At 45.5% G+C, this 14,591-nt stretch overlaps 1 protein-coding gene across 2 annotated transcripts in view; it reads right to left on the reverse strand.

The window, feature by feature from the left end:
• PDPR (pyruvate dehydrogenase phosphatase regulatory subunit) overlaps window positions 1-14,591 on the reverse strand; it is a 37,975-nt gene that overhangs the window by 11,211 nt on the left and 12,173 nt on the right. For both annotated transcript variants that reach the window (XM_032230628.1, XM_032230627.1), the window contains exons 6-13: window positions 14,037-14,158; window positions 12,050-12,167; window positions 10,304-10,453; window positions 8,176-8,368; window positions 6,029-6,153; window positions 3,772-3,927; window positions 3,550-3,683; window positions 476-624 (exon numbers count right to left, since the gene is read on the reverse strand). In XM_032230628.1, coding sequence (XP_032086519.1) covers window positions 476-624; window positions 3,550-3,683; window positions 3,772-3,927; window positions 6,029-6,153; window positions 8,176-8,368; window positions 10,304-10,453; window positions 12,050-12,167; window positions 14,037-14,158 — 1,147 coding nt within the window. The remainder of the gene's footprint in view (window positions 1-475; window positions 625-3,549; window positions 3,684-3,771; window positions 3,928-6,028; window positions 6,154-8,175; window positions 8,369-10,303; window positions 10,454-12,049; window positions 12,168-14,036; window positions 14,159-14,591) is intronic.

Genomic DNA, 14,591 nt, shown 5'->3' on the forward strand with positions numbered 1-14,591 from the left:
ATTTGGAACAATTGGTACAAATGGCTGCAAAACAAGAATAAAACTAATTAAGCCAAAAAACTATATATAAATATATATAGAACTGTGTATAAAGGTGTGTAAATATAGAAGCGAAATATTATATACATGTACAGGTATGATGACATAACAATGTTGATGTAAGGTGTTGACAGTCAACAGTCAACAATGTTGACTCTAAGGTGTTGTAGAAGGGAAAAAATAATGAAAAAATCTGCTAAACAAAAATAAAATTGTTTGTGCCTGCATCCAAGTGTTATACAGAGACCAAAGCTTCTCTTAAGCCACAATGATGATCTAATAATATCGTGAGCTATGATATAATCCTGCTAATGATGCCACATTGAGTTTACCATTCTGACATCATCACGGCTTCAACCAGATTCCGAGTATGGATCACCAAAGGCTCCACAGGCTGAAGCCAGCGAGTATCCAGGCTGTACCTGGGAGACCTTACCTGCGTTTGTTCAGACGGGCTATGCTGCAGTCGTTCTCATACCCTCCGGTGTGATTGAGCATCCCCGTATGCACAATATGCCCAACTGGCACCTCCAGGTCGTTGGAGAAGAGATACTGCAGAACTTCCAAAGCTTGTCCTCCCGTGGACTGCAGCAGGTGGGAGAAGGAACACAAAACGTAAGAACAGCTTGACAGATGAGGCCTAGTCACAGCAGACGAATCTGAAGCCTACCAGCTGCCTGCGAGAGGAGATGGAGGCATGGTGTCTCCTTGCACTATTCTGCTGTAGAGGCATTTGGAGCCAAACTGCCCCGACCCAGAGATAACTTGGTCCCTGTCCAGTGCATCCTATTGAACTATTACCATCTGGCAGACAGTACAGGACAATAAAAACAAGGGCAAATTGAAACAAGCAAATTGACTGGAAACCAGAGACATTCCTATTAGGCATAACAACGACTAAATTTAAGAGAGACCTTATATTTTAATCTTGCATAGAATTACAGTGGCTAGGATTGCATTCGCGCAGAGATGGAAGAATAAGTCGACACCCAATGAAGATGAAACAATAAGAAAGATTCTAGACTGCGCTGAGATGGACAAGTTAAATAAAAAAGTCCAAGGAAAGGAAGAGACAGAGTATTATTTATTATGGGGGAAATGGTACAGGTGGTTGGGGAAAAGAAACAAAGATTAACGATGATAGCCTAAGAAAGATAAAAGTTACAAACCAAGGAAAAGGGTTAAGCAAGCAGAAGGACAAAGTTTGTCTGATGTATATAGCGAAAATATAGATAGATAAGTGAAAGATAATGAAATAAGAGGGTTAAAAATGATGAAACTCAATCGAAGTGTATTAGGAGGAAAAATGGTATATATAAAAATGTACTGATTCAAAACTGCTTCAAGAAGGAACATGAAGTTCCGGTGTGTTGTGTAAATATAGTCTATGTCTTCCTTATTGTGTTCATGTTTTTAAAATTAAAAATTAAAAAGAACAAGGACAAATAGACTGAAAAACAGCTTCTATCCAAGAGCAGTAACTATGTTGAATTCTACTGGCTAGTGCAATATTAATGCAATATCAGGGGTTTTCAATTTAATTGTATAGAATGTGTGTTTGTGTTTCATTTTTATAGTTATAATGTACACTGAGGATGGCATTTAATTTCATTGTTTGAGGTGCAATGACAATAAACTAAACTAAACTGAACTGAACTGAATTATGAACAATTTAAATAAAAGTTCCACATCCAGAGGAAATCTATTTGTTCCCAGAAACAACAACAAAAAAGGAAGGAGCTAAAACTATGAAAAGTCCTTAACCTTAAATCAAGACTGGCAGTCACAATGTTTGTGTTTTGAGCTTGACTAAAAATCTCCGCCTTCTTGAGGCATAGGCTTCATGTTATACATGTTGCAATTAAAAGTTTTACCCTACCCCAAATTGGTTGCATTTGCAAATGACACTAAGCAATAAAGACTTACATGCCCCACTGCTTACACTGGCAATACGTTACTAAGCCAAAGGCAAAGTATAAAAACTTATGCCTGAAGTCAGGTCCCTGTGTCAGACCTGCCTCAACTTGGGCTTCTAAGTAAAAACGATCCTTAGCTCCATTTGCTGAGAAAGGTATACCGTATATACTCGAGTATAGGCCGACCCGAATATAAGCCGAGGCACCTAATTTTACCACAAAAAACTGGAAAAGTTATTGACTCGAGTATAAGCCTAGGGTGGGAAATGCAGCAGCTACCGGTAAATTTCAAAAATAAAAATAGATACCAATAATGTTTTTGAATATTTATTTCAAAGAAAAACAGTAAACTAGCGGTGTATTCAATGAAATACTTCACTCACCTCATGATGCTGATGTCCCGCTGTGATGATGATGTCCCGTGCAGCCGCGGGAGCGATGTCCCGCCTCCTATGACACACGGCACAGTGATTCCTATCATTGGATCACTGTACCAGAGGAGGTGGGACATCGCTATGTGGCTGCTTGCCATAACGAGGAGGAGGTGGGACATCGTTGCAGAGCGGCAGAAGGGGGAGGAAGGGGAATCGTAAGACAGCCCTGCATTACATTAGAACGTGAGGAGGGGGGATGGTGCGGTGCGCGCTGCGCGGCAAACTGACACAGAGGGAGGGGAAACTCACAGGGGCACTGGGCCATTCACGAGTGTCACCCAGCGGCATGGCCCCGCCCCTTTTTCTCCTCCATTTCGGGCAAATTTTTCACTGACTCGAGTATAAGCCGAGGCGGCTTTTTTCAGCCCAAAAAGTGGGCTGAAAAACTAGGCTTATACTCAAGTATATACAGTAGTTTACTAGAAGTCAAGTGAACTACAGGAGCGTAAAAGCCGGAGCTGAGATTTCACGGCAGACTTTTGCCAGTTACCGTACCTTTTGGACTATAAGACACACTGGAGTGGAAGATGCACCATTATTTTGAAGAGGTAAATTTAAAAAAAAATGTTTTTGCACTCTGCATGCCTCCCAAACCCGCTGCACGCCTCGTTTTTTGCACACACTCACAAAAAAAAGGCATGCAGAGCTTCGGGAGGCTTGTAGAGTGCTCCTGGGGGCTGGGGAGAGGTGCAAAAATGAGCAAAAACAGCCCTTTTTTGCTCGTTTTTGCCCTCCTCCCCAGCCCCCAGGAGCACTTTCATTTTTGCAAAGGGGGCAGACTTTCGGGAGGCAAAAAATGCTGCATTCAGTGTATAAGACGCACCCAGATTTTCACCCTCTTTTGGGGGGGGGGAAGGTGCATCTTATATGCCGAAAAATATGGTAACTTTCCTCCCTTGGTCCCTTTTCTCATTGTGTGTCTCTCATTGTCCAATCAAGTTTAAAAGAGATGTTTTGGGAACAGTTACTCTACAGGTTGGTGTTCTTCTCCCAGGGAACCGACCTTGGTTCTCACAGAGGAGAGTTCTCACAGTTCAGTTTCCCTTCCAGTTTCCCCCCTTCATGGCAGACTGGCAGGGAGGTGGCATTTCTGACACCCTACAAACCAACACAGAAAGCTTCCAAAGGAAAAAGAAAGCTCTGGGGGAAGATGCACTTACGCTTATCTCAAACTTGGTGAAAGACGACATGTCAATCACACAGACGGCCTCTTTGCAGCACTTGACCTCTGCGCCCACAATGTCAAACCAGTCGGGCTTGTAAAACGTCTTGCTCTGATCCAGAGCCAGCAAATCTGCGGGAGAGGAAGCACAAGGCTCAGGATGGGCCCCCAAACGTGGCTCTCAGGTTTCGGGGTGCATTCAGGGGAAAATCATTCTCACCTTTCCCTGGAGGGACAAAGAATTTTGCCCTCTCAAAGCCATGCTTCTCCATCCACCTCGCTCCCTGGGCGTCCAGCCGGTCATAAAGGGGAGACGTGCGGAGTTGCCGGCCAGTCTGGAAATCCCAGCGGGGAACTTTTAAGTCATAAATCAGGGCTGGAGAGGGGCCACAGAATCACAGAATCAATGTGCTGGAAGGGACAGAGCACATTATCTTCCCAGTCCAGACAGAATAGCAATGGCAATAGCCCTTAGACTAATATACCACTTTCCAGCCCTCTCTAAGTGGCTTACAGTCAGCCTATTTCCCCCCAAAATTTGGCTCCTCATTTTACCCACCTCAGAAGGATGGAAGGCTGAGTCAACCTGAAGGAAGGAAGGAAGGAAGGAAGGAAGGAAGGAAGGAAGGGCAATAGTAATAGCAGACTTATATACCGCTTCACGTTGCTTAACAGCCCACTCTGAGTGGTTTACAGAGTCACCCTATTTGCCCCCAACAATCTGGCTCCTCATTTTACCCACCTCAGAAGGATGGAAGGCTGAGGCAACCTTGAGCTGGTGAGATTCGAACAGCCAAATTGCAGTCAGTCAGCAGAAGTAACCTGCAGTACTGCATTCTAACCACTGCTCCACCACAGCTCGTAGAATATCCTTTTATAATCCCCCAAACATCCAGATCAAACTTTAACAGAAAAGAAGCCCACCAGGATATCAATCCAAGGTCAAGAGAAGCTCCTGGTAAGGAACTAATTTTGCATTTGGAAAAGTTGTTCCTACTGTTTTCTCTAACACGATCAAATGTGTGGAATCCTTGATGCTCTCTGAACTTGGTGAACTTTCTTGCAGATGTTTCCAGGCCTGACTAGGTAACATCTTCCCAGCATAATGCTCAGCACTTCAGAGAGCACCAAGAACTCCACAATTCAATCCTGAGCTACCTTTTCTTCTATAGGTACCGTATTTTTCGGAGTATAAGACGCACTGGAGTATAAGACACACCAAGATTTTGAAGAGGCAAATTTAAAAAAAAGGTTTTTGCACTCTGCAGGCATCCCAAAAATGGCCAGTTTTCATGAAAATGGGCCCATTTTGTATCAAAAAAAGGACATGCATACCCTTTAGGAGGCTTGTAGGGTGCTCCTGGGGACTGGGGGGGGGGGGACGAGCAAAAACCAGTCCATTTTTCACTCATTTTTGCCCTCCCCAGCCCGCTGGAGCACCCTACAAGCCTCCTAAAGGGTATGCATGGCCATTTTTGCAAAGGGAGCGGGATTTCTGGAGGCCAAAATACTGTATTCAGTGTATAAGATGCACCCCGATTTTCAGCCTCTAAGGGAAAAGGGTGCTTCATACTCCAAAAAATATGTTACTTTTTCATCTCTTATGCCAATTTAGGTAGTCAAGAAGAAAAGCGCAGCCAAGGAAAATAATAATTAATTACCATACTTTTCAGAGTATAAAACCCACCTTTTTCTCTCAAAAAAAGAGGGTGAAAATCTAGGTGCGTCTTATCCACTGAATACAACATTTTTGGCCTACCGAAACCCCACCCCCTTTGCAAAAATAGCAGTAGACTTATATACCGCTTCATAGGCCTTTCAGGCCTCTCTAAGCGGTTTACAGAGAGTCAGCATATTGCCCCCAACAATCTGGGTCCTCATTTTACCCACCTCGGAAGGATGGAAGGCTGAGTCAACCCTGAGCCGGTGAGATTTGAACCGCTGACCTGCTGATCTAGCAGTAGCCTGCAGTGCTACATTTAACCACTGCGCCACCTTGGCTCTTGCAGAGGGTTTGGGGGGCTTGCAAAATGCTCCTGAGGTTTGGGGAGGGCAAAAATGAGCTTTTTTTAGAGCCTCCCAAAGCTCTGCATGCCTCCCCTTTTTTTCTGCAAAAAACGGCCCGTTTTCCCCTCATTTTTGCCCTCCCACCCCCAGCCTCCAGGAGAACTCTACAAGCCTCCCAAAGCTCTGCATGTCCTTTTTTTTGGTGGGGGGGAATGAGGCGTGCAGAGGGTTTGGGAGGCCTGCAGAGTGCAAAAACTTTTTTAAAAGAATTACCTCTTCAAAATCATGGTGCATCTTATAGTCCGAAAAATACGGTATTTCCACCCATTGAGAAACAGCTTCCAAAGCAGTTCTGAGAGAGCCTCTAACGAATGAACCACCAGCTGCCAAGCCAGGAAACAGGCGCAACCCCTCGCCCATCTCCATGAGCTACGTGGCGAGCCCAGGGAACACGAGAGGCAGCTACTTACGCATCACTTCCATAACCCGATGACGGAGGAAGGTTCGGCTGCTTTGCAGAGCTCCAAAGCGCTTCAGGTCCAAGGGCCATATGTTGTCAGAGGGGTAGCCATTCACCATCCATTCGGCCAGGTACCTGTTATCAAAAACACACAGAGCTGGAAGGGGCTGTGGAGGCCATCAAGTCCCTCTGTTTGCAGCACAAATTGCATTAAAATTCCCCCCACCCCAACCAGTGGCTTTTGAATCTCTGAAGATATCCAGAAAACTCATCACTCCAAGTCACAGATTCCAAATTCGACAATGAGAAATGTGAGGAAACCTGTAAGAATAACTCAGAAAAGTAACTCATAAGTCACAACCTGTTGTGGCCCAGCAGGAGCCGTTGGAGCTGCAAACAGACTCCGACAACGAGGGGCCTTATGAGTCGGCTCTGGAAGAGGTGGAGGACCCTGGACAGGGGTCCGACTCTGAGCAGGGCGCAGAGGGGCTGGTTGGCCACTGGGAGGCACCTGAGGCATGGAGCAGTGGTGAGAGCCGAAGGGAGTGTGCTCATGACGTCAGGCCTTGGAGTAGTGACGAGGAGATAAGGGAGGTGGATGCCCAGCAATGCCGGGCAGATCGACGAAGAAAACAGCTATGCAGTTACAAAAGATAATTGGACCCAGCTGGTTGTAATTAGGCTCCTCTCAAGATTGTATTTAAGGAGGGACTCGGGGAGGTGTCTGATTTGCAGGATTCAACTTCATTCATAACACTGAGAAGCTGTTATCTGCCTATGTCGAAGTCTGAGTTGCTGCCAAGGTTCTTATCTGTTTGTTATGCTTGGGCTTTCAGCCACTGAAGTTTATGTTTCCTGCTAATAAAGTGCTGTAGAATTCCAGTTAAGCTTGTCTTGGCATTTGTTACTGGACGGAGGAGGGGGTCAGAACACAACCCTATATAGCCACAGAATTAGGGGCAGCATCCCAGAGTGATCATCAGTGCCACTTTCTGCAAAGGAGGACAAACACAAGTCTTATTTGCAGAAACTGGGGGGGGGGGGGGGAGAGGAAAAGGGACCTCTCCATGATCTGGTTCTACACGTATCCTCAATCTAGAAAAAAAACTGTGATTCAACTACTTTGAAAACTGAAATCAAATAAATGAAAAAAAAACCAGTATGCATATGTAAACATAGGAATGTCAGTTGTAAATATCTTTACATCTCATAAACAAGGTCCATAAAACTTAACTAGCCTTCCATTGTAAAAAGGGTAGAGGAAGCCTCTTCTTCTCAGTATAGTGATGTAGGACAATGGCCCCCAACATTTTGAGCATCAGGGACCGGTTCCCAGGAGGGAAGTTTTCCCGCAGACCAGAATGGGTGTGGTTTGGTGTACTGCCTGCATCCCACGGATGAGGTTTTGCTTGTTTGCACAGACCGGTTTCTGGCATGAAGCAGCTCAGTGTTGGCCCATGGACTGGGGGTTAGGGACCCCTGGTGTAGGATGTTAGCCTTCCAATAAGTTAAGGAAAACAGAAAGGAGTCCGTGTGGATTTTACTTCGTTCAAATAAAAGGGGCTGTGCTCATTTTTGTTTCAGTAAGTTAAGGACTAGAAAAATAGCAGTAGCACTTAGGCTTATATACTGCTTCACATGCTTTTACAGCCCTCTCTAAGCTGTTTACAGAGTCAGCATATTGCCCCCAACAGTCTGGGTCCTCATTTGACCCACCTCGGAAGGACGGAAGGCTGTGTCAACCTTGAGCATGGTGGGATTTGAACTGGTGGCTGTGGGCAGAGTTAGCTTGCAATACTGCATTCTAATAGGAAGGAAGGAAGGAAGGAAGGAAGGAAGGAAGGAAGGAAGGAAGGAGCAATAGCCCTTAGACTTATATACCGCTTCACAGTGCTTTCCCGTCCTCTCTAAGCGGTTTACAGAGTCAGCCTATTTGCCCCCAACAGTCTGGGTCCTCATTTGACCCACCTCGGAAGGACGGAAGGCTGAGTCAACCTTGAGCCTGGTGAGAATCGAACTGCCAAACTGCAGCTGGCAGTCAGCTGAAGTAGCCTGCAGTACTGCACTCTGACCACTGCGCCACCTGGGCTCAAATCATTCTCCTAGAGAGAACCCCTCGCCCCCTTTCTTTCCTCCACAGGAAATGAGTCCACTTACTTGCCTGCCCCACCTCCAAAGGATGTACCAGCGGCGTTCATTCCTGCTAGGACGAAGTATCCCTGTATGTTGGGGGATTCTCCCATAATGCACCGCATGTCTGGAGTAAAGGATTCTGGGCAATTCACCAGCTGCACGATCTCCAGGGCCTCCATATCCGGCATCCTCCGCAGCAAGGCACTCAGCAGCGGCTCTAATCCCCCCCAAGAGAGAGCAGACAATGGCAGAGAAAAGAGAGGACACTCCCACCACCCCAAAAGTGCCAGGTCTCCAATAATGACACTTACAAGTGATTTCTTAGAGCAGGGTTGTCCAAACTTGGGAACTTTAAGACTTGGGGACTTCAACTCCCAGAATTCCCCAGCCAGCTAAGCAAAGCATGTTTCTCACGCCAGCCTGCTTTCTATTGGTAGTTCTCGACTTACAACAGTTCATTTAGTGATGATTTGAAGTTACAACAGCATAGAAAATGTGATTTAGGGCCATTTTTCTTTTTCTTATTGAAGAGTTTTAATACATTTTACAAATATTTCCCCTTCCCCTTCCCTCCCCCTACCCCAACCCTCCCCCCCCTCCAACCCTCCCTGCCCCCAACTTCCCAGAGCAAAATACAGGGTATAAGCATTTAACAATCATTCACTAACATAAGCTAACTAACTATAGCATCCTACCTCCTCTTGTACTTTAACTCCCCTTTTATTAAACTGAATTTAGATAAATTGTAACATTCCTTGTTCATTCATAAGCTAATTGAAATTTCTTAGTCCGATATTTTGAATGTAATCAATCCATCTTCTCCATTCCAACTTATAGTTCTCGTTTGAGTGGTCCTTCAAATATGCTGAGATTTTGGCCATCTCTGCTAAATTTACTACTTTTAACATCCATTCTTGAATAGTAGGCAATTCTTCGTTCTTCCAGTACTGCGCCACCAACAATCTTGCTGCCGTTATTAAGTTCAGAATCAAATTAGTCTCTATAACTGTACAGTCTGTAATTTAGGGCCATTTTCCACACTTGCAAGGTCCCCAGGGTCATGTGATCAAAATTGGGATGCTTGGCAACTGAGTAGCATTTGATGCTTGCAGTGTCCTGAGGTCCCTGGTCCCTTTTTGCGACTTTCTCACAAGGAAAGTCAACCAGATTCACTTAACAACAGTGTGACTAACTTAACAACTGCAGGAAAGCTGTACAAGGGGGGGGCAATCTCACCTTTAACAAATGTCTCGTTTAGCAATAGAAAGGTTTTGGCTTAATTGCGGTCATAAATCGAGGGCAACCTGTATTCTGCTCGTCATGGTGCCATAAGCAACATGACATCATCTTAAAAGTTGCAGGTAGTCCTTGACTCACAACTGTTCATTTAGTGATGGTTCAAAGTTACAACGGCACTGAAAAAAGTGACTCGTGAAAGTTTTTTCACACTCACAACCTTTTTGCATGCTGCAAAGGTCACGTGATTTACGTGCAAATATTTGGCAACTGGTTCACATTTATGACGGTTGCCATGTCCCAGGGTTACGTGATCCCCATTTTGCGACCTCCTGACAAGCAAAGTCAATGGGGAAAGGCAGATTCACTTAACAACCACGTTAATCTAATCTAACAACTGCAGTGATTCACTTAATAACGGTGGCAAGGAAAGTTGTAAAATGGGGCAAAACTCGCTTAACAAATGTCTCACTTAGCAACATACATTCTGGGCTCGGTTTTGGTCGTAAGTCGAGGACTACCTGTACTTACCCGGCAGTAAAGATGAAAAAGAGGGGAAGTGGGAAAGAGCAACCAGGATATATGTGCAAAGTTCCCCCCCAAAATAAAGGACTTTGCAATGCAGCACTGGGAGCCCCTTCATCCCCCAACTGCTTTGCTGAGGCAGGCAGAAAATTCTGTGTTTTTCTGAGCCTCGGTTTTGATGGGCAGCATCAAAATGGAGTAAATGAAGAAAAATAATCAAGTAGAACGGGCATTCTTTTACACCAGGGGTGGGGAACGATGGCCCCTTTGTGACTTGTGGACTTCAACTCCCAGCTGGCTCGGGAATGATGGGAGTTGAAGTCCACAAGTCATAAAGGGGCCATCATTCCCTACCTCTGCTTTACAACAATCAATGGCCCAGCCGCCTTACCAAAGTGATCCCAGTCTTCCTGCAAGCGGTGGACCTCCAGCTGATTCTTCCCCTCTGTGAAAATAGGCTTGGGGTTCTTTTCGAAGCCTCCCGAGAGGATGCCCCCCTGCCAGCTGCGGATGTAGATCCTCCCATCAAGATCCACAATAGCTGCGGAGGAGAGAAGCAAAGGCTTGAACCCAGGGAGAAAAACAGGATGCCAGGTGGGGTTGGGGCAACCAACCCAAAACACAGAGGAGGGGGGGGGGGACACTCTCCTTGCTTACTAAAGGCTCCACTGCACACAGCATTCTTGCACCCAGAGCCAGGCTGCCTTCTCGTGCAACTAGAGGTCCCACTTGGTGGCGCATTGCTTAGAATACAGTATTGCAGGGTAACTCTGCCCACTGCCAGGAGTTCGATCCTGACTGGCTCAAGGTTGACTCAGCCTTCCCTCCTTCCGAGGTGGGTAAAATGAGGAGTCAGATTGTTGGGGGCAAATAGAACATCCCAATGGGCAACCCAGAAGTCCGTTCCCGATCTTCCAGTTTGCATATTGGGCTGTTTTTCACCCTCCCCAGGCTCCTAGAAAGCCTCTGGAGCCTGGGAGGGTGAAAAACAGACCTACCTGGCCCATTGGAAGTCGGAAAACAGGCCGTTTTCCACCTCCATGGGGCCTCTGGGGGGCGCTTTCCCCCTCCCCAGGCTCCAAGAAAGCTGAATCAGAGGAAGAGGAGTGGGAGTCAGGGTCAGCATCAAGGCAACCTGAGAGCTCGGAGGGGGGAGGGAATGGAGCTGGCAGAGAGAGAGAGAGAGAGAGAGAGAGGGAGGGAGGGAGGGAGGGAGGGAGGGAGAGGCGGAGCCTGGGCCATCCATCAGCCCTCAGATGGAGAGTCAACAGCCCCCAGGTCTGGAGGTGGTTGATGAGGAAGAGGAGGAACAGTTGGGCCCAGTGCCTGACACACGGATGTGCAGAAAACAGAAGAGAGGAGTGAAAATCTATGGACTGGCCCTCAGGACGGAAGAGCCACCACTGCTAGTGAAGCCCCACCCTAGCTCTGGGGATCAAAGGCAGGGGGCGGAGATGAATAGATGTGAAAGACAACTATTCATCTCCCTGCCGGACAGACCTGTTAGTCTGGAGTGAGAGAGAAACATTTTGTCGACTCCTAATGAAGTCTATTCTTGGGCTGTCAGACTCTTAAACACAACCACAATCACACCACGCACACGTGGAAACGTAGGACTAGTTTTTCTTTTCTTTTCCCCCCCTTGCATTGGGAATATTCTTTATACTATTTATGTTGTTTGTATTTGCTGTCATAAATTGCACCAGGGAGCTAAAACCATTTTCGTTGTATTTATTTTTGTACAATGACAATAAAGGCTATACCACTATAAAAGGAATCATAAAGGGTTTGTTTGGGGAACTGGGTCAGAAGAGACGTCCAACCTTGGCAACTTTTAAGACCTGTGGATTTTAATTCCCAGAATTCTGGGAGTTGAAGTCCACTAAAAGTTGCCAAGGTTGGATACCCCTTTCTTTAACTCACAGACAAGAAATCTCTGGAGCTCCAAGTGTCCAAGTGGCAGACATCAGCCTGCATTGAAGCCCCCTGTCCCTGGAGTTGATAGCCCTTAAACACCTGGAGTCCCTGGGGCCTCCAACCTTTGTGGATGCCAAGCACCTCTGCACTGAACACGCTTGGCCTGCCATTGTGCCAAAGCCCAAGCACCTGCAAGACAGCACAAGAGAAGGTTCCTCACTTGGCGTGCTACTCTCCAGCGGGGTCTTCAGGGGGCGCGTCAGCAGGTAGAAGTGTTCACAGGCATGCAGCGGGATGCTGACCGGCTGTTCGTTGGAAAGGCCGAGCTCATAAGCCCACTGAAAGCAAAGAAGGGCGTTTAAAAAAGCCAAGGGCAGATTTGATGTCCGTGGGGCTCATTCTTGAAATCGTGCTGCATCGTTTCAAAGAAACATTTCAACCTATTTTTTTAAATGGAGGAATACAAAAATACCATAATAGGAAACCCAAAACCCCACATTCCATAGGAACAAATAAAAACCCAGAAAATTATGTATATAAGTTGGTTTGTAACATCGAGGACTGAAACAACTGTTAATTTTCAATATTTTGTTCCAAAAGGACACTTGCATTTAATGCATTAAGAATTTCTTTCATTAAACTGAAACCATAGAAACTAAATGAGAATAAAATAATCTTTAAACAAAGTGCTTCAGTACACTTTTAATGTTGTGTTAATTTTTCAGACGGTGATATTTACCAAATTTTTAGATGTTATTCATTCAGTTTTGCTATAATGAACCTAGCAGATAATAACAAAATTAACTGAATTAATTTTTTATGCTGCATCGGAAGGGCCGGGAAAATTAACAGTAAGATTGTGTTAGAATGACTTATCAATTTTAATTGTTGCTTTATCATTTTTTTTCAAAAAAAACAAAAAAACCAAACAGAACAAGTAGATATCAACTTCAGAAACAGTTATATGGAATATGATGATTATTATATTTCCAGCTCAATCTAGAATTACTGCTATTTTAAGAAGCAGCTTTAATACCACCTATAAACTCTTTTTGGTCAATTCTGGGATTTGCTCTAATAGATGGGAATTTAGTTAATGAGATTCTTATTGTTGCCAAAGAAACAGCAGGGATAATATATCTAACATGTAGTACAAGGAAGAAAGATTGCAGGATGGATGTGAACAGCTGCCTGGGAAGAAGTAGTAAGGACTTCGTCACAAGAGACAAAATGCATAAGGAACAAGTTATTTATTATTTCGTTTTATAGCCTGCTTTTCAACTGGCGCAGCACACAAACAGTTAGCAAATATTAGTTAATATGGTTTAACACTCGCTGAGCACAATTCCATGCCCTGCACAATTAGTTCTGATCACAGAACCCAAAGATAACGGTGAGAAAAGCAGATAGACAACCTTCCCGTGAGCTCCTTCTGGTCTCCCAGCAACCATATGCCTGCAACAAGCAGCCATCCATTCGCCCTCTGCCCTTGATCCCACCAGCCACCCCATTTAGCACAACTGCCACTGAGTCTAACCAAAGAGAGAAGCAACCTGGAATTAAGGAGAAACTTCCTAACAGGGAAGACAATCAACCAGTAGAACAGCTGGCCACCAGAAATCGTGGAAGCTCCATCACTGGAGGTTTTTAAGAAGAGACTAGACAGTCACTTATCTGAGATGGTATAGGTTCTCCCGCTTGAGCAGGGGGCTAGGCTAGAAGACCGCCAAGGTCCCTTCCAGCTCATTCAGACTTAGTACCATAATCTACTTTAAAATGTAATTAACAAACCCCCTTTTCCTTCACTTACTCTTGCCCAGGTATGGTAGCATATAAAATTCCATTCTACTCTATCAAATGCCTTTCTGAAGATCGCATTCTGTTCAAAACCATAAACTCTTTTGTCTACTTTAAATTTTCTATAGGATTAATTTCTGTAATTTAAACTGTAATTCAGAGAGCTGGGGGCTAGACTAGAAGACCTCCAAGGTCCCTTCCAGCTCATTCTGTTCTATTCCCCATCCAGTGCCGTGAGCAGTTTGCCAATCTGAATAAGTGCTTCTCCTTTGTTGCACAAAAGGCCCAGCCACATAAAACCTGTTTGATAAGTCTATTTTGATAGGCAGTCCCAGAACCCCACAAAGAGGAGACCCAGTCATGGTCAGGACCACAAGCCCTTCAGCTCCACAGTCCAATCAGGGCCTCACCTGCCCAGCACAGTTAACGAAGTATGGGCACTCAATCATCCCTCTGTCTGTCTCCACTCCAGTTACGCAGCCCTTCTGGTCCAGGACATGGATGACGCTGGTTCGTTCGTGGATTTGAACACCTGGGAAGACAACAGAAGACAGGAAGTTGGGTGATCTCTGGTGATCCATTGCAAGGAAAAGCGACGAACCTGATGTCAGGGTTCCAAATAGCATCCAAAATTAAATCAGAGTCCGAGGCAAAGTATTGCTCAAAGTTCCAATTGATGAAGAGAGCCATGTTGGCACATCTGGGAAAACCCGAATCTGAAAGCTTCCGGGTTTTCCCCACCCAGTTGAAAGTTCAAGATCCTGCCCCCACACCCACAAGTCCATCCCATGGTCCAATCTCCCATTGCCATGCTGGCAGCTTCCACCCATCCAGTTCCGGTCAGATGCAAAGGGTTCACCGACAAATGCGTGATAGACATAAGCGCGCCGACAAAACCGCGATGGACAAATGAGCGCTGTCAAAATCACTAATTGATTTTTGACAATAGCGCGCCAACAAATGCA

This window comes from Thamnophis elegans, chromosome 14 (genome assembly GCF_009769535.1).
Source record: "Thamnophis elegans isolate rThaEle1 chromosome 14, rThaEle1.pri, whole genome shotgun sequence".
NCBI lineage: Eukaryota > Metazoa > Chordata > Lepidosauria > Squamata > Colubridae > Thamnophis > Thamnophis elegans.